The sequence below is a fragment of the Elephas maximus genome, chromosome 4, assembly GCF_024166365.1.
Source record: "Elephas maximus indicus isolate mEleMax1 chromosome 4, mEleMax1 primary haplotype, whole genome shotgun sequence".
NCBI lineage: Eukaryota > Metazoa > Chordata > Mammalia > Proboscidea > Elephantidae > Elephas > Elephas maximus.
In genome coordinates this window covers 100185409-100213136 of record NC_064822.1, presented here as the reverse complement: position 1 = coordinate 100213136, position 27728 = coordinate 100185409, and the positions used below count along the sequence as shown (strand labels likewise).

Below are 27728 nucleotides of genomic sequence, written 5' to 3'. Positions count from 1 at the left end.
CTGGAGCCTCCTGAAGACAGTTTTCCCATTGCTGACTTGTCTTTATTTCCTTCGACACTTTGGACGCCTTTCTTCCTTTCTCTTCTATCCAGTCTTGGAAAAACTGTAGCTCTATGATTTTTTTCTCTTGAAGGGAGTCCAGGGATATGAGATGTTGACTGTTCCAAAGGAACCAAAATATTGAAGACAAAATTTAATTTGTCAATTTCAAAATATGGAAGAAAAGGCCCCGTGATGAGGTCAGCCTTTGAATGTTGGTGCAGTCAACACTTGCAGCCTGTCCTGCCTCAGAGCAGGCAGGTTCTCCTTAGTTTGCCCTATCAGTAATGGAGACTCACCTTAAGCAGCACTGAGAAGAGCTGAAGGAATGGCAGGTTATTTTGTAACCATAAACGTGCTTATCCAGGCTGAAGGATATTAGGGATCACAGTCTTTTTGCTTCAGAATTCTTGTACGAAGTGGTTCTAATTGCAAGAACTAGGAGGGATCATGGCCAACTGCCCAAATGAGTGAATGAGAAATGAAGGGTTGGACCAGACGATCTTGGAGGTCCCTTCTAATAGGCTAAGTGACAAAAAAATCAAACCACTCCACTATCACAAAAGATCCCATGTGCTAAACTGTATTAGGAAAACAGGGGGCAAGGGGTTTAAAACTTAGATGTCTGTTGGGAAATGGAAACGCTGTTCTTTTAAAAGCATTTGCAAAGTCTCCTGTTTCATAACAAAAGGAAGACATCTCCCCAAATAAAATGAAAGCCTCAAAGTCCTGGCCTGCTCTCCCAGGTTTATTTTCCCTCCTCAATTTACTCTTGAATGCCCTGTGGAATCTGAGGCATGCTGTGGAATGCTGCAAAGCAGCCCCCCATCAGGAGAACTGCTATCAGACTCTTGAACCTGAACTTGCCCAGGCTCAAATAGCACCTCAGAGAAGTGAGAGTTTTAGGACTGAAGGGAAATAAATGCTTCTCATCAAGGACATGGGTCAGAGTCTTGCTTCCAGTTTCCCCTCCTAAAGGCCTTTCAGTGGTTCCCCATGGCCTACCAAATAAGGGCAAACTTCCCTGTGTAAATTCACAGCTTCACTCCTGGTGGGCCAATCTGCATTTCCAGATGATTCCTTTGCCGTAATTACCCTCCTCCAATCTCAACATGGCTCAAGGGCAAGAGTTAGCCAAAATAACACTTCCCAGTGTTTGTCCTATATGCCCAGCAGTAGGACACATGATCTAGGGAGCAGAGGGGCTGGTTTCCAACTCTCACTGGGTCTCCTGGTTTAGTGCCCCTGTGCAGGGCTCAATCCCAACAACTATATACAGCAGTCCTGGCTGAAACCTCATCCCCAATTACTCGAAGAAAAGCCATGTTCCAAAGTAACCATAAAAAAATAACCAAACCAAACCCACTGCCGTCGAGTCGAAAGTAACCATAAAAAAAAAAAGTTTTTTTTTTAACCATAGGCAGTGAAAATTATAATTTGAAATATAATTATACCACCCGCCTAGTTTGTCTTACTATGGTGGCTTGCATGTTGCTGTGATACTGGCAACTATGCCACTGGCATTTTAAATACCAGCAGGGTTGCCCATGATGGACAGGTTTCAACGAAACTACCAGACTAAGACTGGGAAGAAAGGTCTGGCAATCTACATCCAAAAATTAGCCAGTGAAAACCTTATGGCTCATAACTGAACACTGTCTGACTCACTTGCTTTGTACATGTCATCAGGCAGAATGAATTGATGGAGGGGGACATCATGTTTGATGAAGCAGATGGCCAGCATGGGTGAAGGAGACCCTTGGTGAAATGGACTGTTGCAATAGCTGCAACGATGGATTTGAACACGCTGGTGATTGTGACGGTGACACAGGACTGGGTAACATTTTGTTCTGTTGTACATTAGGTCACCATGAGTCAGGATCAACTTGATGGCAGCTCTCTCTCTCTATCTCAATATCAGGTATACATTTACCCTGTTCCTTATAAAACATTAGGACAATTAAATGCAGAGTAGACCACAGTAATGTTTGTATAAATGAATTTAATAAAATGCTCATAATTATAAAAGAATATTAAAATGCATAGAAATTAACAAACATTAATTACAAACTTTACATTTTATGCCACAGTGTATGAAAAGCATCATGAATATTTCAGTTCTAGCTTAGTTAAGCTGCTCATGCATTTTGACTTTTCAAACATCTTAAAGTATAATATGAACATGAGAAAATGGTACAAGAAAGGTTTCAACAACAGGGCACATTCTGCCCCCTATTGTGAACTAATGCTTCCTGAAATTCAAGATATACATGCAGTAAAAAAAAGAAGAACTTGGTGACAGTTTACAAGATGGCTTTTTTAGTTTTTAAGCAAAAACGATAGCTTTCCCTTTCTAGGAAACCCTGGTGGCGTAGTGGTTAAGTGCTACGGCTGCTAACCAAAAGGTCGGCAGTTCCAATCCGCCAGGCGCTCCTTGGAAACTCTACGGGGCAGTTCTACTCTGTCCTATAGGGATGCTGTAGGGTCGCTATGAGTTGGAATTGAGTAGACGGCACTGGGTTTGGTTTTGGTTTTTGGGTTCCCTTTCTAATGACAGATCTAAAATATCTGAGGGATATTTAAAGAAAAATCCCCTGAGTATTTGGGTCTAATGCTTCAATCTATTAAAATTCACAGGCATTACAAAAGGATGTAAAACTAAAATTTCTCTAGTGGTTAACACTGGGCAGGCCTGGGTCCATCATCACACCCAACAATTTCCCCAGGGATTCTGCCCACTACTGCCTGCAGACGGACTCCACATTTATTTTCCTTCATTGCTAACAAGTCAGCACTAGGCTTATATTACCACTGTCCATGTCATGTGCGACCCTGGTCTCCACTACAGCTTAGCTGTTTCTGGCATGCCAGCATGTCATACATCACATTTGCTACCTTCACCAATGCAGAGCTTTTTCTCTCCTGTCTACAGCTGCATGTCTTAAACTACGAAGATGATTTTCTCAGCTGGGGCCATGAAAACATGAATCCACATTTCTTCTTAAACTCTATTTTATATACAAGGAGATAAGGTAAAAAGACTTCTTTTTCTATGTTGATATAAACAGTGAGTAATTGTCCAATCAAACACTAGGAGATAGTCATACACGTCAGGGAAGGAAGGAAGAGGTAATATGAGAGGGTGTGACACTCCCTTCCAGAAGCAGTATCACAGGTAGGGGGAGAGGAAGAGTGGCACTCCCAGTGCAGGCTGTGTGGAACGAGAAATAGCTTCCTCTAGTGGGAAGAACTTCATCTCTCCCTCCCCGTGCAGTCAGACCTCAGGTGGCCTGTCTCGAGTGCTCTCTGGCCACATCATGATCAAGGTTAGTGAAATGCTGTCCCTGATCCACTGGGGCATTCCAAAGTCCAGAACACTGCTTTGATAAGTCCAACATAAATATTGTGTTTAAAAGTAGATACTTTAATGGCAGGCATTTAAAATTGTGATCTGGAGTTACTCTACTGTAACGAGCTTCTAGAATCTGATCACGAAAACATGTTTCATTTTCCTTTGCTGTTGGGATTCTAAGTAGCTTGACTCCTGCAGCACCTGAGCATTTAACAGCATCACAGTGGGTGAGACCCATCCACCAGAACATGGGGTAAGTTGCTTCTTTCTCCTGACCTGTCACCAGCAAGGTGAGAGAGGCAGGCCTTGTGGGCCTTCTCCAGAGCCTTCCGAGGGCCTGGCACTTAAAAGGCAGTGAAGAGCACCAAATGCTGTTAAACTGAACAAAACTGAAGGCAAAATAAGCATGGTCGTGCAGGGGTTCCATAAAAAGTAACCTCCAGATGATGTTAGGGTATATGACCAAACCACTCTCCTTTTTTTATCCTTAACTGTCTGACTCTAAAGGAGGCTGAAAGCTCAAATCAGTCTCTTTTCTGGATTAGGAATAATCGGGGTATACCCGTCTCTACCTTCCTCCACCGCCAACACTCCTCTAGTACAAATGTACAATTACACACTTGATACTGAGCTGGGAGTAAGAGACTGGAGGGTGCAAGGAAGCCACATTCATTACGGCAGATGCTTTGGTATGTTGATCACTTTGGCATATAGAGAGAAAGCCATGTCATGCAGAATCCCTGTAAGGAAGGTACTCCCCACACAAGGAACACAGTCAGTGTGGGTCACAATTAGGGCACTTATGGTTCTGTCAACCACGTACAGCATTCTCATGTCACGTTGGCTATGCAGCGAGCCATTCACGACGATGCTTGCTGATCTGTACTACTACATATCCTGTATCTACTGATGGGAAATTGATGGGCTTCTCTCTGCTGGACTGTTAAGTTGATAAAAATGTAATTTTAATCACTTGATTTCATTTTTCTCAAGAAACGACACAGCCTTAGAAAAGGTAAATTAATTACCCTGGTCAATATGAGTTACAACTCTATTAGAATCTGCAACTTTCCCCACTTTTGTCATCTTATTCCTTTGAGGTTTGCAAAGCGGTCAACATTGATTAAACACAGAACATTCTAGGAGTGCTCCTGGAGATAAACGATGTCACTGTGGATTAGTACCAGTATGCTTCAAAACCTTGCTATCTTCATTCCAATCCATTAAGAGTATTTCTTTGAGATGGAAAGATAGGCCAAAACTCCTTCGTGTTCTTAACTGAGGCTTCCCTTTCTGGAAGGGTGTGATAAATACACCTAAATATTGTGAGTTCTTGAGTCTATTTGCCACTTAATACAGCATTCAAACTGAATTCTGACTTAGCTATTTTTAATCACACAAAAGCTATTAAGGCAGTGGCATGTCTAATCTTTAATGATGGTACTTAAGGGAAAGAGAGCTCTGGAAGAGATCTGGCAAAATGAAGAAATGAAACACTGCCTAAAAATAAAGGTGGTCAATGTCTGAGAACAGAAAGGAACAAAACGCAATCAAACTCAGAGAGAGGGGGGAAAAAAGAATCCATCCTGCTTTAGAAGGGATGGTTTTAAGCACACTAAGAGACTTTTTTGTGTTACTAAAATTCCAATTTATATAAAAAAGTAACATTTTAGGATTTCCAGGTGGTTAGTTTTATGCCCTTCTTGATCTAAGTGGTACATTTTCCAGTGCCTGCGTTGCTACTGAAAAATTATCTACATGGAAATAGCAACAGTTAAGACTCATATTTGCCAAAGTGATTTCACTTAAACATTCCTATTAGTGATTCACAATATATTTTGACAGAGCTAAATTCTTTAAAGTGCTTCTCAGAACATAAAGCTCTTATTCGGATTTTGGTCGTAAATTGTTACCTACTACCTCTGTCACCTTCTTAGCTATAACCCCCATATTCGTCACATCCTTGAGGTGATTCTCATGAAGAAGCTTTTGGGTTAGGTATTTTTCTCTCTTGATCTTGCTCTTCGTGCTCTTTGAGACATCTGGAATTGCATATGAAATGAAGAATTTCACAGAGTAGATGATGTGCTAAGGGAGAGAAGAAGAAAAATGTCAACCACAAGGAAATGGAGGGAAACAGAGTTCCTTTCACTCTTTTTTTGCTAGTCATTACAGCAGTATATTGGGGCAAGGCTGTGGATATTCTATTTGTATAGCCAATCTCTCATGTCACAGTGTGTAATGAATGCTGTGGCTCTGCCTAACAGTTGCATTTTGTTACTTTATAAACATAAAAGAATACTATTTGATACGCAAGGAGCCCTGGTGGCACAATGGTTAAGCCCCTCAGCTGCTAACCACAAGGTAGGTGGTTCGAACCCACCAGATGCTCTGCAGGAGAAAAGACCTAGTGATCTGCTCCTGGAAAGATTACAGCCTAGGAAACCCTCTGGGGCAGTTCTACTCTGCCCTATAGGGTCACTGTGAGTCAGAATTGACTCGACAGCACACAACAACAACATTTGATATGTAAGAAAGAATGTATCAAATATATGTATCAGCTATAAGGGATAAAACAGAAAATACCAACCACCCCAAAATTAAACCTAAGAACTCAGACACTAGTAGTGCTCTTGCATCTTTTGTGTGCTCCTTTCCTCGGAGTCCCAAGGATCAGCAAGGACAAGAGAAGAAACGGCCACTGAGGTAGGAGGAAAGCCAAAACAACCTGTGTCCTGGAAACTGAATGAGGGAAGAGTTTCAGGGAGGTGAGAGGGGTTGGCTGCTTCAGATGCTACTGCTAAGTTAGGTAACATGAGCGTAGAGAACTGATCATAGGATTTGCCGAAGTAATGGCCACTGGTAACTTTGGCAAGAGCAGTTTCCGTGAAGTGGAGGGAGTGAAAGCAAGACTGGAATGGTGATAAGAAAGAAAGAGGGAAGAAAGGAATTGTGGACAGCAAGGACTGACAGACAACTCTTTCAAAGGTGTTTGCTGAAAAGAGAAGTGGGGCAGAACTGATGGGGTAAGTAGGACCAAGAGAATTTTATTTTGAGATGAGAGAGATAATTGCCATGTTAAATGCTGATGGAAATTATACAGTAAAGAGAGGCAAGCTGATGTACAGTTTTTTTTTCTTTTCATCTACTTCTGAGGTAAATAATATTTATAGATACGTAGATTTTCAATGTTCAGCTGCCCCTCCATTTCTGGGATGAAGTCAATTTGGTCATGATGTTATCTTTTAAAAATACATTGCTAGATTCTGTTTGCATCTTTTTAAAAGATCTTTGCATCTATGTCAATAAGTGAGATTGGCTTATAGTTTTCTTTTCTCTTCTTGTCAGATTTTAGTATCAAGGCTGCTCTTAGCCTCACAAAATGAGTTGGAGTATTTCCTCTTTTTCTGATCTCTGGAAGAGTTTTGTGTAAGATTGAAACGATCTGCTCTAGAAAGTTTGGTATAACTGTCCTATAAAACCATATGGCCTGGCATTTTCATTTGGGAAGATGTTTCAGTTACTGAAAATTTTGCTTTGAGTTTGGGCTTACAGTTACATTCTTAAGCATTTTGAAGATATTAGACTACTCTCTTCTGGCTTCTGTTGTTGTTTTTGAAAAGTCTACTCTCAGTAGAATTTTAATTTCTTGGTTGGACATCTGTCGTTTTCCTCTGGTGACTTCTAAGATCTTATCTTTGGTGTGTTGCATTTTCATTATAATATTTTTAAGTGTGGATTTCTTCTTTATTTATTCTCTTTGATAGATGTTGTGCTTTCTGCTCTGTGGACTGATGTCTTCCATCTGTTCTGAAAACTCCTCAGCCATTAGCTCTTCAAATATTGCCTCTCTTCTGTTCTCTATTTCTTCTAAGATATTTTTTTAAGTTACTCCTTCTCATTCCGCCTTCTATATTATTTAACCCCTTTTTCATATTTTCCATTTCCTTCTCTCCTTGTGATATATGTGGATTTGACTTATATTTTATTCCCCCTTGTCACTGTAGTGGGTTTTTTTTTTTTTTTTTGGTCATTGTTGACCTTTGGTTGTGAGCTTCTATTTGATTATCTCAAACCAAAAACCAAACCCAGTGCCATCAAGCTGATCCCGACGCATAGCGACCCTATAGGACACAGTAGAGCTGCCCCATTGAGTTTCCAAGGAGCATCTGGCAGATTCGAACTGCTGACCCTTTGGTTAGCAGCTGTGGCACTTAACCACTACGCCACCAGGGTTTCCTTGATATCTCAATCTGAGAAAAACCTGGAGTCTTAACTGAAGACACTTTTATCCCCACCCCGCCCCCCCGCCCAGAGAAGACAGGTTCTCTTCTGGGTACCAGGGGATATACTGACCTAAGCCAAATCTGGCCCCTTTTTAGATCCTTGGTTTAATCTAGGAGTCTCAAGCTCAGCTCTTCTACCTAGCATCTGACACAAGGCTTGGTCTCCTTGACCTTATGGATGGAGACACTGATAACAGCATTGTTCTCAGAGTACTCCTGCACTTCAGGGTACTGGTCTCTGTTCCATTTTAGTCTGTGACCTTCTCCCCCTCCCCCACCATTTGTACATTCTCTTCTTTTCTGGTGAGAGGCAATGTCAAAGGAACTATGCTGGTTCTAGATGTTCTGTAGTGGGAGGGCACCTTACAGTACCTGTTGCTGCTGTTATTCGGTGCTGCGGAGTCAATTCCGACCCATGGTGACCTCCTGTGACAAAGCAGAACTGCCCTATAGGGTTTTCTTGGCTGTAATCTTTCTGGAAGGAGACAGCCAGGCCTTTCTCCCACAGAGCCACTGGGTGGGTTCAAATCACCAACCTTTTGGTTAGCAGCAGAGCACTTAACTGTGGTGCTTATGTTCACCATAATGTCAAAAGCAGAAGTCTAATATCACTTAATGAACTGTGTATCTGAATACAAACTGCTGACTCTTGCTAATACATCAGATGCATATTCACAAATTCACTTATGATGGTGAATTAATGATGAATTATTTTTCTTCCCCCATTGATGTTTGGTGGCTATTAAAAAAAAAAAAAGTACTAGTAAAAATATCAAAGCCAGGTAGCCTACCCTACTTCTTTATTACTAACAAATTCTAGTTTTATTCAGAGCAAACTAAATACTTCCTGTCTTAGTCTCCCTTGCTGCTAGAAGGGACAATGTGCTAGGGTTTTGCCAGTGAGATATAGGTAGAAGTCCACTATGGGGGCTTCTGGCATACATTTGATTCCTGATAGAAAGGAACAGATATGGCTAGCATCATCCTTCTCCTTCTCCCAGTGTTAAACATGAACGTACCATATTATCTGAACTTGCATAGCCATAATGCAGCCATAAGGTGACAAGCATGACAGAAAAGCCTAGAGAATTAGGGATATAAGCCCTTACATCAATAAGCTGGTTAATTCAGCAGTAGCCACCTACTTCTAGTAAAATTGTGTTAAGTGAGAAAAACCAGTTTGTATTTGTTTAAGCCACTGTGGATGAGTATTCTATTCCTTGCAGCTAAATATAACCCTAACTGACCACACCAATCAAGCAATTTTGAGGCTATGTAATTTGGTAGTAGTTACTCACTTGGGTAAGAAGTAAAGTTGGCTAGATCAGTTGCAAATTCATAGCTGCCTTAATTAATTTTCAGAGCTAGCTAATTTTCAGAATAAAAAAAAAAACTACTGTTGTGTATTATGAAAATGTAATAAAAGAAATACTTAATAATCCAAGAATAAAACTATTATAGCAATAAAATTCCTCAAGGGCAGAGATCAGATCTTATTCACCTGGAATAAGCCCCTTCATAGCCCAACACACAGCTCGGTGCCCCCCCAAAAAAGGCACTCAATTAATACCGAATCGAATGGAATCGAATCCCCCTTGCACATAACATGCTTTTAACCTTTGAAGCAGATAACCAACTTCATTTGATTAATGAAAGCATTATGAGTCTTTTAGGTGAAACCTGATTAATAGATGTCCTAAAATAATTATTAGTATGAGATAAGGAAGAAAGTATCATACATTTTAAGAACAGAGTTGGCAACACACTTAAAGTTAATAAAAGGTTTGCAAACATACAGCCTTATAAACTACTTCAAAGTATAATCTTCCTACCTCCATGACAATGATAAAAGCCAGTTTAGCTGCGATCACATGCCAATAGTAAATGTTGTGTTTATACTCTCGTGGGTGTCCAGGAGGATACCGAAAATCACGATACCTAGAAATAAAGCGGAAGCATATCATGAAATCATTTTTTTATGGTCAAATACTGTAAACAAGGGCCCATTAAAAAAAGATGTCATATTTCATGTTATGTTCTTTTAAATTGGACATCACATAAGTTTTCTCAGAGAGTTCAATTTGCCAACAAAACCCTGAAATAACTACTTCAGTAATACCTCATTTAACATGTAATAAGAAGATGATGGTAATGATGGATTCCATCTTTGCAAAAAAGGATCCATCTTTATAAAAGAATGAAAGTATTTTAAATTTCTTTTTGGCAAAATTTTGCTTTCTTAAAAGAATAGAACTATAACAATGTAGCCTATTCTCAGGGCTGTGTTCATAAAAAAGATGATTTATTTATATAAACCACTGTCAAGGTTTATATAAATAGTATATGGCACTATACTAAATCGTTCCAGAGTACTGCCTACTTTTTGTAATCTTTTGCCTAATTCCTTGCTGTCAGGTGTCAGTTGCCACTGTTGTCCGTGTATCTCCCTCAGCTGGCACATCTCTAATTTTCTGCCTGTAACCTAATCTAGTAGACCTGGTAGGGTGCAATGACTCATTAGAACCGTATGAAGTTTAAAGGTAAGCAGATTCAGTGTGGGATTCTAAGAGGCTGTACTATGTGTAACTCTGAAACATTTCTTTGGGGCTTATTTCTGGTTTCTTGGTTGTTAACTATTGAGAATTCTGAGTCAGTGATGGCTCTGAAGAGTTGAGGAGTTGGACTAAAAGACTTTTACAGCCTCCTTTAGGTTTAAAATTCTATGATTAAAAAAAAAAAATACTGTGATCTAGTCAGCAAGCAGTATCAGTTGGTCCACAGCTGATTTTACTGGCCACATTGTCCATAGCTGATTTTATACTTCAGAGAATACTCTCAGGTTACATCTCTTTCCCAAAAAAAACAACCACACCCGTTGCCATCGAGTTGATTCTGGCTCATAGCGACCCTATTACTACACCTGTTAAAATACTGTTAGGCTGTTGTTATTTACATCTGTCTTTGTATTTCTTTCTTAAGTGAGGGTGCCAGTTAGCAGCACAGTATCTTCAAGTTGTGCTTGAACAATTGAATGATCTTGCTTTCTGGAACTCATGCAGTTTTTCCATTTCTAAGATACAATATAAGACTTTCCTGCTGGATCGGTCTCCCTGTAACCATTTGAAACTCTCATCTTTAAATCTTGCTTTATGGTTTGATTTGAAAGTTCTGGCGCAATAGTTACAGTTCTTGGATGCTAACCAAAAGGTTGGCAGTTCGAACTAACCTGCCGCTCTGCAGGAGAAAGAAGTGGTAGTCTGTACAGATTACAGCCTTGGAAACCTTGTGAGGCAGTTCTACATGGAAGAAAGATATGGCAGTCTGCCTCCGTAAAGATTTGCAGCCTTGGAAACCCAACTGGGCAGTTTTATTCTGTCCTACAGGATGGCTGAGTTGGAATCGACTCAATGGCAATGGGTAATGCATAACCCCAGTCTGTATTGACTTTTATCCCTTTTTCAGTCTGATTGAAAAGAAAGTTGTGGGGAAAAAATGTCTCTAGTAATTTGATTTAAATAATACCAAATAGAATTTACAACAAAAGTCATTCTAAAGATGAGGTGCATTTTTAAACACAACAATGAAACCTGCCTGCATGTGGTATGGTTGCCAAGTCCAGAGTATGGATTTTCCAGGCGTTCGTTTTTGAAGTCCATGATGTTGAAGATGGAGAGAGTGCTGTTGATGTACCCATCCATGGTGTAGTGGCTGTGCTCCCCGTAGGGAGGGACGGAGAAGGACCAGTAATACACCAGGCGGGGGATCATGTCTGATGTGAAAGCAATGATCATGGCCTATGTTGGGTGGGTGGAGAACAATAAAGGAGGCATTAAGTTAGAGCCCATGTAGTTATGGTTAACAGGTGTGTCAGAATTACTGTTTTCATCAAGTTGATATTTTTTAATCACAGATACAGAAACCTTAATTGTTTCCTAACTGTGAAACGTGTATAGATAGCGAATGCCCTAAAATCTCTGGGCAGCTGCTTTAAAGTAGAATACTTCCCTTTTGATCTTCACTTCCTAAGGCAACATCCAGAAGTCCACCTGCAGTTCAAATGCAATGGCCTGATAGTTGCCTACGCTGTTTCTTAAGTACAATAAACACCCATTTATCCAGAATGATCGTAGAATAGGTTATTGTGGATAACTCAGGAGTTGTTGCATACATTATACATAAATTATTATTAAAAAAACTTAGAATAAAATTTAATCAACCTTAGCGCTTTACTTGATATAATTTTAATCTTTCTTTGATGGTTTAGAATTAGAGGCCTTTTTGTATTTGTAATACTAAGGTCATTATGAAAATAATTTTACTTAATATAGTTCCATTGTTCAATATATAATTCACACAAAACTGATTTTTTGTCACTTGCCTCTCGTGAAAATAAAATGTACGCTGTATAAAACATATTTTGCTTGGTTTAGATTAAGTAAATAACTACCTTCAAATTCACATTTTTTTCTTGACTTCTTATTTTAACCCTGTGGCCTGATTTATTTTAAACTCTCTGCATATACTTATGTTTTTACTTCAATAGAGAATAATTTGTTATTAATTTTAGTAACATGTGGGTAGCAAGAACTATAATGGGGTTGTTCCATTCACATATTCAGGCAGTGATGTCTGTTTTCTTAAATCTCTAGGCCTCTAAGCTTCCAGGAGAGTAAATGGATAAATTTGTGAAAGTTAAAAATTATCAAATAACAAAGTTTGATGTGTTCCCAGATATAAGGAATAAATACGGGTTAATCTTAAACCTGGGTCTGGGTCAGGCAGACAGCTATTAGGATGTAAAAAGCTCCCATAAATTATATGAATTTTCTCTAAAATACTTTAATTTGGGCTTTAACCTCTCCACTATGTACAACTGGTTTGAGTGAAGGAAAATGTAGAGAATATTCTTTAAACCAACTTCTACGTGACTAAACAAAGCTAAATGATTCAGTCATTAATTGAAGCAGAAGAACAGACGTGTTTTTGGCTCAACATGATTTTTAATAGTATTCATCCGAACATGTGGTTTAGACCCAGTGAGACCACAAACCAACAAACAAGATCTCAGGCAAAGCAAGAAAAACAGCTAAGGGGCTTTTCTATGCAAAATTTCCCCTATTAGGCCCAGCTTTGTCATTTCCTCAGAAATGAAAAATCAGTGTGTGGGTATGTATGTGTGTGTCTGTCTGTGGTGGTGGTAGTACTGTGAGGCAAGAATATTTTCCTTTTTTCCAAATTTCAATAGATTAAGTTTTCTTATTCTCGTTTAACTCCCTGTATCTTTTTAGAGAATCACCTGCAGATGTTTTAGGAAGCTGCAAATGCTCCAACAAGGAAGATAATTCTATTGTCTTCTGACAAGACACTTTCTCCTCCTGAAGGGAGCTGCTCTGAGAGACATGCTGCAGGAGTACAAATAAATGCAGTGTGCTTCATTTCCCAGGCTGCTCTGAACACAATTTTCCATTTATATCAAAATAAATGAAAATTGGCCTTCAATAGCAGATGCTCTGGCATGATGCAACAATGTCAACTCAGCTTATTTATTGAACCAGCAGCTTTAAAAATGAAAGATTTTATACCAAACTCCCCCCCTGATGGCTATTCTCTTCTTTTTAAAGTGAAAAGTTTCCTCTTATGGGAAGTGAGCCTTTTTGCTACACAGTAGATTGCTGAGACACACTGGATATGTGAGGGGTTGATAGATACGTGTTTAATTCTTACATACATATATACGTGCATACACATGACCTGCATCTTAGAAGCTGTAGAAAATCCTAATATGGTTAAAAAAAAGGATTGTTTATAGTTTAATTGATGTCACAATCCAATAAGCAGTTCTCTTAGGGTATTATAACATGATGTCTAAATTATAAGAAAAAAACAATTACTGGATCAGAACCAGTAGCACCAACTGGCAGGCATGTGTGTGCCTGTGTGTGTGTATATACACACACATAAAGTACCCTTGGAAGCGCAGCCAATACTCCATCTGTGCTAATGGAATGGAGCCACGGCATGGATACTGGGAAAAGGTGCCTAACACAATCAAACCGGAATGCTTGAGGAATGGGGACTTGGAGTCAATTGCATCTTCTGGTTAGGTGAAGGTCAAACAAACGCTTTTAGTTTCAAACCTTGTTGCTGAAAATTTTCCTAAAGCATAAAAGTCCACGTTCCTGCCTTGCTTAGTGTAGTAGAGCAGATTGAACATGACAGATTCATTCTTTTATGACTTTGGAACTTGAAAGGCCTCACTGTCATATTTCTGAATATCCATCTTCATTTCACAGCGGAGTGGATGTGGAAGGTGTGCGCTACTTGGGTGAATGGAAACTGACATATCCTAGCAGTTGGTTTTTGTGGGTGATCTGCAACTTTCTCCAAAAAAAGTAGAAGTAGCATGCAATTCAAATAAACTCAGGGTTCTTGGGGGTGGGGGTGACAGCTGGGTTTCAGGTAACTTGTTTTATTGTATAAGACTGTGACTATGGTCCAGACAGTGGCACGTTTTTAAATTCTTGCGGCTCTAGTTAAGGCACCCGCCAGAGTCCACAGAGTCACTATTAATGATGATCAGTAATGAAAACAGTAAAATAACAGTAGCTAACACTGAATTAGGACCAGGCTTTGTACAGTCTATGTATTAGCTCATTGGAGCCCCCCAACCACCCTTTTTGATGTGTGCTAGTCTTATAACATGTGGTAGGGAATCATTCATTTCACAAATGATACAATAAAGCTCTAAAATGTTGTCTGGACCCAAATCATGCAGCTCGGGGTCTCCCTGAGTCTAGACCTGCAGTGCTTAGCGACTTCCCTCATGGAGGAGCCTACCCATAGGCACTGTCCCGGTCTGTTCTGCTTCTGCTGGTGCTCATGGGAAAAGGCTGAGCACTCGCAAGTGTGATTCGATTAAGAAATTAAAACTGGAAAATAATTCTGTTGGGAAAGCTGACGTGGGAAGAAATGAGGAAATGGCCCTGTTTTTAAATACACTGGTGGTACAGTGGTTAAGAGCTTGGGCTGCTGGCCAAAGGTCAGCAGTTCGAATCCACCAGCCACTCCTTGGAAATCTTATGGAACAGTTCTACTCTGTCCTGTAGGGTCATTTCGAGTCGGAATCAACTCGACAGCAATGGGTTTGGTTTTTAGTTCTGGGGAAGAAGGCCCAATAATGGCTCGTGTGGGAACTGCTCCTCACCTTCCACCTCCTTGTTGGCCTGGGCAAAAAGAATAAAACTGTTTTGACTGGCCCATAATCAATTATTACAGGCTGTAAACAACTGAGTTTTGTCCCCTCATGGCTGGGATACAAGCGGGGCATGAGGCTGCTCTACCAATGACCAGGGTGTGGCCAGTAAAAACCAAAGGGTAGGTAGGGAGGAGTGATGAGACCTGCCCTAAACTCTCCTCCAAGAACCTCTGCCCTGGGGACAAGGAAGACAACACATGACTGAGAATGTACAAAGTGTTTACACTTCATCACCAAATAGTTACTACTTTAAGTCCATACTTTGAGATACATAGTAAAGTTTGGTAGAATTATAGCTCTTATTTTAGGATTCTAAAACTCTAAATGAGTGGATATCTACCTACTTTATAAAAACACTACTGGATAACTCCTTTTATAGTCATGTGAGAATTAAAAGTTAGTACTGATTATTATTATCATCACTATTATCATGTTTCTATTGAATAAAAACCATAGCATATGAGCAGCAATATTACAATGATCACTCTTCTGGCAACTGCCTCTGTAGGAGGTCTTGACTTTGCAAAAGAATAACAATTACAATTAAACAAGAAAAAATATATTCTAAAAAAGAATAACAATTACAGTTACAACAACTATGTTGTTTATATGGACGATAGTTATGGTATCTTCTTCCCATTTAAAAAAAAAAAGATACCAAACATTTGATTCCTTAGGTAGCACTCTAATGCATTTTCAGACTTTTCAAGGTCTTTACCCTGCGAAGCCTAGGTCTACTCACATTGGTCACCACAGCCAGAATTGCTATTCCTTGCATGATGGGCTGCCATGCGCCGATGTCCTGGGCTTTTTCTGGCACCATACGTCTATACTGGGTTGTCATTTTCCATGCGTCCACTCTTATTTCCAATATATTGTTCACCAGAGCCAACAGAGGTGCCAGTGGGAAAGAGGCCACAAATAAGGTGACGAACCCAAACTGAATAACTGTCAATGGAATGGACACAAATCACGGAGTGGTGGATGGATGGAAGACAACATATTTTTCTTTACATTTGTAAAGAAAGAGAAAGGCAAACACGGGACTAAATCCCAAAGAGAAAACATATCGGTGGTGAATAACAACTTAATGTTGAACAGTGAAAGAATTCAAACAAAACACGAATATGAAATCTCTGGAAAGAAGACTAATTATAGCCTGTTTCTTTCACATGTATACGCTTAATAGGAACAATATATTTAAAACTCTTTAATCAACCTGATTTACTTGCTGGCAACAAACTTGAGAATCTCTAACTAAGCACGTTATTTGTTCTCACTGTTGAAATAATGGAATGTTAGAAGATGATTTGTGACTCAAACAGAAAAATAAAATAAACATTGTGGAAATATCTAACAAGTTAAAAAGAAATAAGAAGCATACCTTTGGGAAGTCTATGCTTACAGAATGTTTGAGGAAATATGCTGAAAATAGACAAATGAGCAAGCTCCCCTGAGCTGGCGGATGCAAGCATAGCGTATTCCAGAGAATTTATATTATTACAAATCATACAAATGTGTGATAACAGTATCTTAATAAGTCATAATATAATCCTCCTTGAGGGCTTTATCTTGAAGCTGTTACAGTCCACAGGCCACAGATATAAAACAAAACCCTTTCATTTTAGACCTTTCCCTCCTAACTAGCAGACCTTTATAGAGAACTAGTACAGATATGGAAACCCTGGTGGCGTAGTGGTTAAGTGCTACGGCTGCTAACCAAAAGGTCAGCAGTTTGAATCCGGCAGGCGCTCCTTGGAAACTCTACAGGGCAGTTCTACTCTGTCCAATAGGGTCGCTATGAGTTGGAATCGACTCGACGGCAGTGGGGTTTTTTAGTACAGATATGAGTCTCTGGGTGGTGTAAATGGTTAACGTGCTCAGCTGCTAACCAAAACGTTAGAGTTCTGAGCCCACCCACAGAAGCCTTGAAAGAAAGGTCTAGTGATCTACTTCTGAAAAATCAGCCATTGAAACCTTATAGAGAACAGCTCTACTCTGACACACATGGCATTGCCATGAGCCAAACAGACTCAGTGGCAACCGATGGCACAGGTATGCAAATAAGGATGAGAGGAAAACAAACAACCCCTTTAAGGCTACTGCTCAGACAAGGGGCAAGAACCACTCTGCCTGGGACTGTGGAGGGTACAGTTAGGTCGGAGGAGTTGGCAGCATTTGCTTCTGGTCTGAGAGGCCATGGCATGTTGCAGAAGAGCAGACAGGGCTGAAAGGATCTGACAGACCCACAGGTAAGGCAGGGGCCATCCTATTCAGGGAGGTCAGACAGGCAGGGATCAGAGGTGGTGATGTCATAGAGCCAGCAGGAGTAGCACTGAGCAGTGATGTCAACGGCTGATTCATCCAACCCTAAATAAATTCATTGTCTACAGGGACCAGACATATAATATAAATATGTGGAGTGGGTTCAGAGCTGACTGTGGTAAACTGACAAGTGCATCTCCTATTGAAAGGGTCAGCTCACTGCTGCCATGTTGGAAACAGGGCCCGTTGCTGCTAGATCTCCTGATTGTTCAAGAGAAGCCTGAAATTAGGATTATATTTGCAATGACTGAGTTAAAAATCCCAAGGAGAAGAGACGCCATTTACAATGACAGCAAAAAACCAAACCAAACCCAGTGCCGTTGAGTTGATTCTGACTCATAGCGACCCTATAGGACAGAGTAGAGCTTCCCCATAGAGTTTTCAAGGAGCGCCGGGCAGATTCGAACTGCCGACCCTTTGGTTACCAGCCAGTAGCACTTGAAGTCTATGCTACCAGGGTTTCCATGACAGCAAAAGAACAGGATATTTAGGAATAAGTTAATGAGAAATATGGGACTGTTACGATAGCTGATTTTAAAAATAAGACAAAAAAAAAGATGAATGAATGAAAGGTAGGAGGTACCACACTCTTGACTGGGCAGACACAAATCTGGGGACATATCAAGTTTTTCTCCACAAAATAATTTAGAAGTCTAATGCAAATGCATGCACCTCAACATAAAGAAAACAAAAATCCTCACAACCGGACCAATAAGCAACATCAAAATAAATGGAGAAAAGATTGAAGTTGTCAAAGATTTCATTTTACTTGGATCCACAATTAACACACATGCAAGCAGCAGCCAAAAAAATCAAATGACATATTGCATTGGGCAAATCTGCTGCAAAAGATCTCTTCAAAGTGTTAAAAAGCAAAGATGTCACTCTGAGGACTAAGGTGCGCATCTGACCCACTCGCCTCGTATGCATGGAAAAGTGGACAATGAAGAGGGAAGACCAAACAAGAACTGATGCATTTGAATTAAAGTGTTGGCAAAGAATACTGAATAAACCACAGATTGCCAGAAGAACAAACAAATCTGTCTTGGGAGAAATACAGCCAGAATGCTCCTTAGAATCGAGGATGGCAAGACTTTGTCTCATATACTTTGGGCATGTTATCAGGAGGGACCATTCCCTGGAGAAGGACATCATGTCTGGTACAGTAGAGGGTCAGCGAAAAAGAGGAAGGCCCTCAATGAGATGGACTGACACGGTGGCTGCAACACAGGGCTCAAACACAGCAATGATTGCGCAGATGGTGCAGGATTGGGCAGGGTTTCATTCTGTTCTGCATGGGGTCCCTAGAAGTCAAAATTGACTCGATGGCACCTAACAACAATGCAAATCCAGTCAATAATCCCCAATGAATTGAAGGAAAGAACCTGAAAGATGATTCTAAAGTTTTTGAAGAAATATAAACAAGTAAACAGGTGAAATAATGAGAAGGGATGTTTACACTGCCAGTATTAGGGACATTTTGAAAAATAAGAATAATAAAATGGAAGCAGCTCTAGGAGATACTGAGTGTATTACAATGTTACGGCAATTGAAACAATTTATTACTTATTTACTTATTTTTGAAACAATTTAGAACTAGTGTATGAATTACCAAAAAAACCCAAACCCGTTGCCATTGAGTCGACCCCACAGGACAGAGTAGAACTGCCCCATAGAGTTTCCAAGGAGCGCCTGGTGGATTTGAACTGCCGACCTTTTGGCTAGCAGCCATAGCACTTAACCACTACACCACCAGGGTTTCCAGTGTATGAATAAGATGGTGTAAATTAGAATAGATTTCGAGAGTAGATGCAAATATTCATGGGATTTTAGTATATTACAAAAGCAATACTTCGAATCGGTGGATTCAAGTATTGGAACAACTAGCTAAATTAGTGGAAAAATTGGTAAGAAGCCCTTGCTTTTGACACTGAAATAAACTCCAGATGAATTAAAAATTTTACATGAAAAAATAAGGCACCAGAAAAAACCCAGGGTATAATGTGTTCTGTTGATATTCAGGTGATAAGAACTTTCAAAACAACATTTGAAACAAAGAACCAAAAAACAGATGATGAACTTAGCAAGACAAAAAAAACTCATTGAAGAAACAAAAACGGCCCTTGCCTGAAACTTTTTAATGACCCTACACTGCTCTCTAATTGTTTTCTATGCTTTCATTCTTTACAGTCAAGTTTGTAGAAGTATCTACACTGACGATCTCTATTTCTCCGCCATTCATTTCCTCCTCAAAACCCTACACCCTGCTTTTGCCCTCACCATTGCACTGAAGGAGCCCCTGGGTGGGGCAAATGGTTAAAGGGCTCTGCTGCTAACCAAAAATCCACTCAGAGGAGCCTTGGAAAAAAAAAGCCTGGCGATGTACTTCCAAAAACTCAGCCACCAAAAACCCTGTGAAGCATAGTTGTATTCTGACACATACGGTCACCACAAGTCTGAAATGACTGGTCGACAACTGGTTTCTCGCACTGAAACTACTCTTGCTAACTTTGTCAGTGAGCTGCACGTTCTAAAACCAACGTACATTTTCAATCCTTATCACTAGGCGGCTTTTGACATGGCTAAACACTTCTCCTTGGAACTTTTTTTTCCATTGATTTTTATTTTACTTAAATAATTGTAAAAAGCCAAGTGACATTAAAAAAAAAAAAAAAGACTATTTAGCCATGGTGCTTCTTTTATTTTTCTTCATGGTTCCAGCAATTAAGTGTCAGCTTTACCTCTCTCCCCGACCCAACATTTTTCATTATTCTCTTAAAGCCATCCAAGCTTTTCCTGTGTTGACACAACTCTTTAGGTTTTCTTCCAATTGCTCTGCTGTTCTTCCTTCTCTTTCTGGACTCCGCTTCTTTTAAATGTTCCTTTTCCCCATGGCTTCATCATCAATTCTCTGCCAATCTCTCTAGATACTCCTGTCTCATTCACCCTCCTGGCTTCACCTGAGGCTCCTCTGAGCTCCTGATTTGTTTGTCCTACTTTCTCGGATAGAATATCCAGCCCTACACCATTTCCTTGAAACCCGTTCCTCCAGCCCTACACCATTTCCTTGAAACCCGTTCCTCTTCTTATACCCCACCCTGCGTATTCAGTTGTTCTACCCATACTTTGTTTACTTGCCATTTTTTGAACTTGCCAAACTATTTCATGCCTTTGTACTTTTGAATGTGTCCACTTCTCTGCATGAAACATTCTTTCCCTTCACCATGTTTTAGATAGCTAACTTCCATTCACCCTTCAAAATCCATTTCAAATATCACTTCTTCTAGAAAATATAATCTGCATTCACCTTCTTAACGACCCACTAAGTGCTCACCCCTTCTCAATTGGCTCTGTGAGGGTAGAGACCAAGTCTAACCTGTCCCCAGCAACTGATACAGTGTTTGGCACAAGCAAGTGCTCAATAAATGTTCACTGAATGAATGAACGAACAGATAAAGAGGTTGATCTGCAAATCTTCTTCAACTACCTAGCTGCTATTTTGGAAAGCTCATTCTGCCAAGGCTAGGAAACCTCAGTGCAGGTGATGGGCAGGGATGCAGCAGAGAGGAGGGAGTAGGGGAAGTAAGGCTGAGTCTGGAGACTGCAGGGGGGCTTTGGTGGGGATAGTATAGAAGGGGAGGCAGGGAAACGGGTGGGTGCAAGGAGATGTTGAAGAAGAGTTGATATTAATTATAGAAATTAAATGGAAAAAAAATTATGTGAAAGTCACTGTTTTAATAGATTAAAAAAATGAACTTGGATATGGAGGAAAAAACCCAAACCCATTGCTGTTGAGTTGATTCCGACTCAGTGACCCTATAGGACTGCCCTGGAGTAGAACTACCCCATAGGGTTTCTAGGGAATGGCTGGTGAATTTGAACTGCTGACCTTTTGGTTAGCAGCCAAACGCTAAACCACTGCGCCACTAGGGCTCAGGATACGGAGGAAGGTAGGATCAAATGAACATGGCAAAAGTGGAGGAGGCAGTACCAGAGACAAATGGGGCCCTCTTCATCACTTTAGTACACTTCATTTATGGTACCTGCTCACTGGGAAGGTACCAGCAGGTTTACAAAATACCTATGTCTGTGCTGTGTAGTACTCTAAGTACAAAATGGTATCTTATGGTATTTAGATTTTAAGACTGATGGACTATTTCTCTTAAGTTCTATGTCTGAGTTCTTGGAAGTCATGACCAAATACTCTGGGAGGAAATCGTGGTTAACGCTTGGGGTTACTCTAATAATCTCAAAGAATGTTGCGATTTTCACTAAATAAATAAAATTTGTCCTAAAAAAAAAAAAATGACATATGCTATATAGACCTTGGTGTGGGTGGGTAGGACAATGTTGTAAAACTATCCAAGAGCTGTAAGTATGTTGAAACTCCACTTTCAAGTCACTTAAATATTTATGAGCACTTGGTTCCAGGAATTGATGTTAGAAGCTGAGGACTGAAAGATGCAAAAGACTCGGTAGTTACTTTCAACGGCTTTAGTCTAGCAGGGGAGAGAGAGGCATGCAAACAGTTACAGACCACATGTTAGGTACCAGAATCAAGGCATGTATCAAGTGCTATTAAGACTTAGAGCATAGAGTGGTAAACCTCTGTGAAAAGTTGAGGAGCACCACTGGGGCTTAGGAATTCACCAGGTAGAAAACAGGGGAGAAGGCTTCGAGGCAGAGCTGAGTTCTAGTTCCCTCTAGGGGGCAGAAACAACTGAGCTGAGCTGGATTGCCAGGTGTGAAGCCCAAGCAAGGGTCCCTGGGTTGTTTGCCAAAGACGTTTTCCCTAAGCAGCTAGTAGACGGTAGTATGAATGAATATGGAAAACAGGAAGGAAAGAGCTGCGTTGTGGTGAGACCACTCTCAAAGGCACTCAATATTTATTTTTAAAAGAACGAAAATATTTCAAAAGGCAATAGGAAATTCTGTCTTCCACAGACTAGAAAGACCAAAAAAAAAAAAAAAAAAAATTTTTTTTTATCCTAAAGTTGAATGCAGAATAACAGATTGCCTACTCTGAGAAATTGATTAGTTTTTCTAGATCATTAGGCATTACTTGGATAATAGGAAAACAATTTCATAAATCTAAAAGTCTGGTTTATAACAGCTGTTACTCCATCTATTCTCGTAAGGTAGGATGAGGCCCAATCATTTAGTTAGCAACTATTTTAACGAGATTATGAAACTCTAAAAGCTGTTATCCATTCCCTCCCAAAACATGACTATATATGACTTTTCCTCTTAATGCCATTCATTTGACTAATCAGCTATAGAAAAACAACTCTTTTTCTAGGTTTCTTTTTTGGCTAAAATAACAAATGATATTATGCCACAGGATGTTATTATTATTAATGCTGATAATAACTTCAGTAAGAAATACTTGCGATTATGACTCATTTTAGAATAACAGGTAATTGCTTTGCAGTCCTTTTGAAAATAAACAGACTTACAGTAGCATCTATATTATGTACTGCAGCTACACCCTTAACAGAACCTGGTCACAGAACATAACAAAAGCAAAAATGAAATTCAAATCAGACTCTGGGCTGCTGCAAAGTATTGTTGACTGAAGAAGCCACAAGATGAACTTTTCATTCACCAAAGGCAGCAGATACATTTCCATGCATAATGCATATTTTAAAAAACAATTATTTTATATATAGAATGTGATTTAATAAAACTGCCCTGTATCTGCAGACTTGTAAACAGGAACCACAAAGGGGTGTCTCTGGAAACAGGCAACTTTTATGCATATATGCAAGGCCTGTCAACCAAAATGTTGTGTCTCCTTTTCTATTCTCCTAAGCTTAAAAATATTGTAATTCAATGCAATGGTGAGCTGAAAGGGCAAAAGCAAAACATGTAAATTGTTAGCCTTCTATTAGATATAAGCGTATCCTGCATAATAGAAAAGATGGTGCTTCCTATGGAAATCTATTTTGAGATGCATCCATTTAAAGGCAACTTAGAGTTCAAAATCAAGTTCAACTGAAGAGAAATGGAAACCAAGCAAGTAATATACAAATAGACAAAGATATTCAAGAAGGAGGGGACTGTGCCAAATTTTTACTTCACATCAGCAGAATGTTTCTGAATTCAGGCCAGTGATTAGCCATGAGATCACTGAAGGAACCAGGCAGAAACCACCCGCCAGAAGAAATGGACACGCTCCAAAGGCAGGACTGAGATGTGAAAGGGGACCTTGTGGTCATTCTGGCCACAAAGTTGCATGCTCTGACAAGCTTTCTTACATGATTTGGTTCAGAAGTGTATTAGCCAACAGTTGTGCCTGCATGGACTCGAGCCCCAAGCTGAGTCAGATCTAATAATAGTTGCCGAGTTCATTCTCAGACTACGTAGTTAGAATGTTTTGACAATCAGTACTGAAGATGTACCTCAATGAATATTCCATTTCATTGCTCGGTAATAAATCTTTCTCTTTGTACCACATAAATATTGACAAAGATACACACAGCCACCTTATTGGAGAGCCTGATTGTGTAATTTTATCTAGTGGAGAAAAACACTCATTTCATATCCATGTCAACAAGCTAAACAATTATTTGGCTCAATAACAGATGCTTTTGAGATTCAAAACATGCTTCACCATATTTGTATTACTCAGACTTAGTACTAACGACTTACTCATTTCAAGATATTCATAAAATAATCCCAGTTTGCCCATGGGCTGCAGATGGTAGTCCTTTTCCCATCGTGGGGTTATCTTTTCTGATCCCGAAACTCTGTGAAACCGTCCAATTAGATTCATGATCCAGCTGTCAAAGGGACCAAATTATAAATTAGAATTTTATCAGACCAAGGTTATGATTTTGCCGATATCTCAAAGCCAAACGTGTAATCTTCCCCAAAAGTGAACTTCATGCTTGACTGCTAATCATAGCACAATAAAAAATATTTTTTCTGCCTCCTACCCCAAAATATTTTGAAATATAAGACTCTGTACCTGAATTTATCAAAATTGTAATTGCAACTATTTTTTTTTCTCTTGTATCTCTTTTTCACGTGGGTAGGTTAATTTTTAAGATTCTTTTTTTCATATGGAGCCCCGGTGACACAGTGGTTAAGCTTTCAGCTGCTGACCAAAAGGTGGGCAGTTCAAATCCACCAGCCACTCCTTGGAAACCCTCTGGGGCAGTTCTACTCTGTCCTCTAGGGTTGCTATGAGTACGAATCAATTCAGTGGCAACGGGTTTGGTTTTCTGGTTTGCCCTCATGTGATTAATCTTAATTCTTTTTTTTTTCGATTTTTCCCCTCATTATTCAAAATGTCTTTCCAGTATGAAAATCACCAGGGCTGAAGTGCAGATTGTGCTCCTTTTGGGAATCCTTAGCCCTATTACCGCCAGACTCTCCTTGTCCTTCCCACCCCAGTTTGGCACGAGTGAGGTAGGCCAAACACGACATAGCAATTCAAAGTTAAGAGGACATAAAATGCAGAAAGGAGAAAGCCCACTTTTATGCTTCCCAGTGGAGAGGAGGAGGTGTGAATGGCAGTGAAAGGCAGGGCAGGTGGCTGCAGAAACGTAGCACTCCTGGAATGCAAGAAAATCTGGATAACATGAACCTTTTGGAGAGCAATTTAGCATTGTACATCAAAAGCCTTAAAAATGGTCAGAAATATTTACCCAGTGATTCTACTTCTACAAACCTCTATCCTAAGAAAATAATCAGGAATACAAACAAGAATATAGAATCTTTATGTACAGAATTATTATTACAGTATCCTTTATAATAACAAAATATTAGGAAAAATAAATGATTAGCAACAGAAAAATAAACTATAGCACATCTGAATTTAATGCAGTCATTAAATTTTTCAAATAATTTTAAGAAATTTTATTGTGCTTTAGGTGAAATTTTACAGCTTAATTTCTCACTCAAAAACTTATACACATACTGTTTTGTGACATTGGTTGCAGTCCCTATGATGTGCTAGCATGCTCCCCCTTTTTACCCTTGGGTTCCCTGCATCCATTTGTCCAGTTCCTGTCCCTTTCTACCTTCTGGTCTTGCTTTCAGGGAGGAGTTGCCCATTTGGTCTCATATATTTGACTGAACTAAGAAGCACGTTTCTCACTTGTGTTATTGTCTGTTTTATGCGCCTGTCTCATCTTTGTCTGCAAAGTGGGCTTTGGGAGTGGTTTCAGTTCTGGGTTAGCAGAGTGTTTGGCGGCCAGTCTTGGTACAGTAAGTCTGGTCTTTTTTTGTAAATTTGAATTTTGTTCTACATTCTTCTCGCACTCTGTCCAGGACTCTATGTTGTGATCCCTGTCAGTGCAGTCAGTGGTGGTAGCTGGGCACCATCTAATTCTTCTGGGCTGCGGCTGGTGAAGGTTGTGGTTCATGTGGCCCTTCAGTCCTTTGGGCTAATATTTTCCCTGTGTCTTTGGTTTTCATCATTCTCCTTTGCTGCAGATGAGACAGGAATATATCTCTGGGATATATTCCTTGGAGTGGGGTTGCTGGATAGTACGGTATTTCTAAGTTCTAAGGAAGCACCATATTGTTTTCAAAATAACTGTACCATTTTACATTCCCACCAGCAATGCATAAGAGTTCCAATCTCCCCTCAACCTCTCCAACATTTGTTATTTTCTGTTATTTTGATTAGTGCCACACTATTAGCGGAGTGAGATGGAATCTCATGGTAGTTTTGATTTGCATTTCTCTAACGGCTACTGATGGAGAGCATTTCTTCATGTGTCTGACAGCTGCCTGAATATCTTCTTTGGTGAAGTGTCTGTTCATTTCCTTTGCCCATTTTTCAACTAGATTATTTGTCTTTTTGTTATTGAGGTGTTGAAGTATTTTGAGGATTTTAGAGATTAGACCCTTGTCAAATATGTCGTAGCAAAAAAGTTTTTATTTGCAGGTTCTGTAGGTTCTTTTTTTACTCTTTTGGTGAAGTCCTTTGATGGGCATAAATGTTTAGTTTTTAGGACCTCCCAGTTATTTAGTTTTCCTTCTGGTGCTTGGGCATTGTTAGTTATGGTTTGTATACTATTTATGCCATATATTAGGGCCCCTAGCATTGATCTTATTTTTTTATTCCATGATCTTTACCGTTTTAGATTTTATATTTAGGTCTTTGATCCATTTTGAGTTATTTTTGAGTATGGTATGAAGTGTGGATCTTGGATCTTGTTTCACTTTTTTACAGATGGACATCCAGTTATGCTAGCACCATTTGTTAAAGAGACTGCCTTTTTTCCCATTCAATGGACTTTAACCCTTTGTCAAATATCAGCTGCTCACAGATGGATGTACTTCTGAGTTCTCAATTCTCTTCCATTGGTCTATGTGTCTGCTGTTGTACAAGTACCAGGCTGTTTAGACTGCCATAGCTGCATAGTAGGTTCGAAGATCAGACAGTGTGAGGCCTCTCACTTTGTTCTTCTTCTTCAAAAATGCTTTACTTATCTGGGGCCTCTTCTCTTTCCATATAAAGTTGGTGATTTGTTTCTCCATTTCGTTAAAGAATGCTGCTGGAATTTGGATCAGCATTGCATTGTATCTGTAAATTGCTTTGGGTAGTACTGACATTTTCACAATATTGAATCTTCCTATCCATGAGCATGGTATGTGTTTTCACTTATGTAGGTCTCTTTTGGTTTCTTACAGTAGTGTTTTGTAATTTACTTTGTATATGTCTTTCACATCCTTGGTTAGGTTTATTCCTAAGTATTTTATCTTCCTGGGGGCAATGTAAATGGTATTGATTTACTGATTTCCATTTTGAAGTTCTCTTTGTTGGTGTAAAGGAATCTAAGTGATTTCAAATAATATTTAATGACAGGAAAAATGTTCATGACATACTGTTTTGTACAAAGTTAATCAGCCAGTAAATATTTATTTAGCATTTCTGTGTATTCAGTGCTGGGATAAGTGTTGAGGATACAGTGGTAAGTAGAGACTTAGATTCTACCTGGGGTAAATACTAAAAAAGGAACTGTCATAACCTAGTATTTAACAAAGCACTGAACGGGTGGTGTGAACAGCTAAGATCTCGAATGCTAACCAAAAGGTTGGTGGTTTGAACCCACCCAGAGGTACCTCGGAAGAAAGGCTTGGTGACCTAGTTCCAAAAGGGGCAGCCCAAGCTCAATTACTACCACCACTGACTATTCCAACAGGGATCTCAACAGAGGGTCCTGGATAGAGTGGGGTGGGGGGGAACGTAGAAGAAAAAAATTAAATTCACAAAAAAAGACCAGACTTACTGGTCTGACAGAGACTGGGGAGACCCTGAGAGTATGCCCCTGGACACCCTTTTAACTCAATACTGAAGTCGCCCTTCAGCCAAAGATTAGATAGGCCTACAATCACACACAGAGTTCAACCATGTATGTGAGACTAAATAGGCACACCAGCTCAAAAGCAAAGACGAGAAGGCAGGAAGGGACAGGAAAACTGGATGAATGGAAGTGGGGAACCCAAGGTTGAG

At 39.8% G+C, this 27728-nt stretch overlaps 1 protein-coding gene across 2 annotated transcripts in view; it reads right to left on the bottom strand.

The window, feature by feature from the left end:
• Positions 1–2042: 2042 nt before the first annotated feature.
• ANO6 (anoctamin 6) overlaps positions 2043–27728 on the bottom strand; it is a 230105-nt gene continuing 204419 nt past the window's right edge. For both annotated transcript variants that reach the window (XM_049882896.1, XM_049882897.1), the window contains 5 exons: positions 23909–24039; positions 15675–15880; positions 11269–11471; positions 9510–9615; positions 2043–5479 (listed from right to left, as the gene is read on the bottom strand). In XM_049882896.1, the coding sequence (XP_049738853.1) occupies positions 5276–5479; positions 9510–9615; positions 11269–11471; positions 15675–15880; positions 23909–24039 (850 nt within the window). In that variant the 3' untranslated portion in view covers positions 2043–5275. The remainder of the gene's footprint in view (positions 5480–9509; positions 9616–11268; positions 11472–15674; positions 15881–23908; positions 24040–27728) is intronic.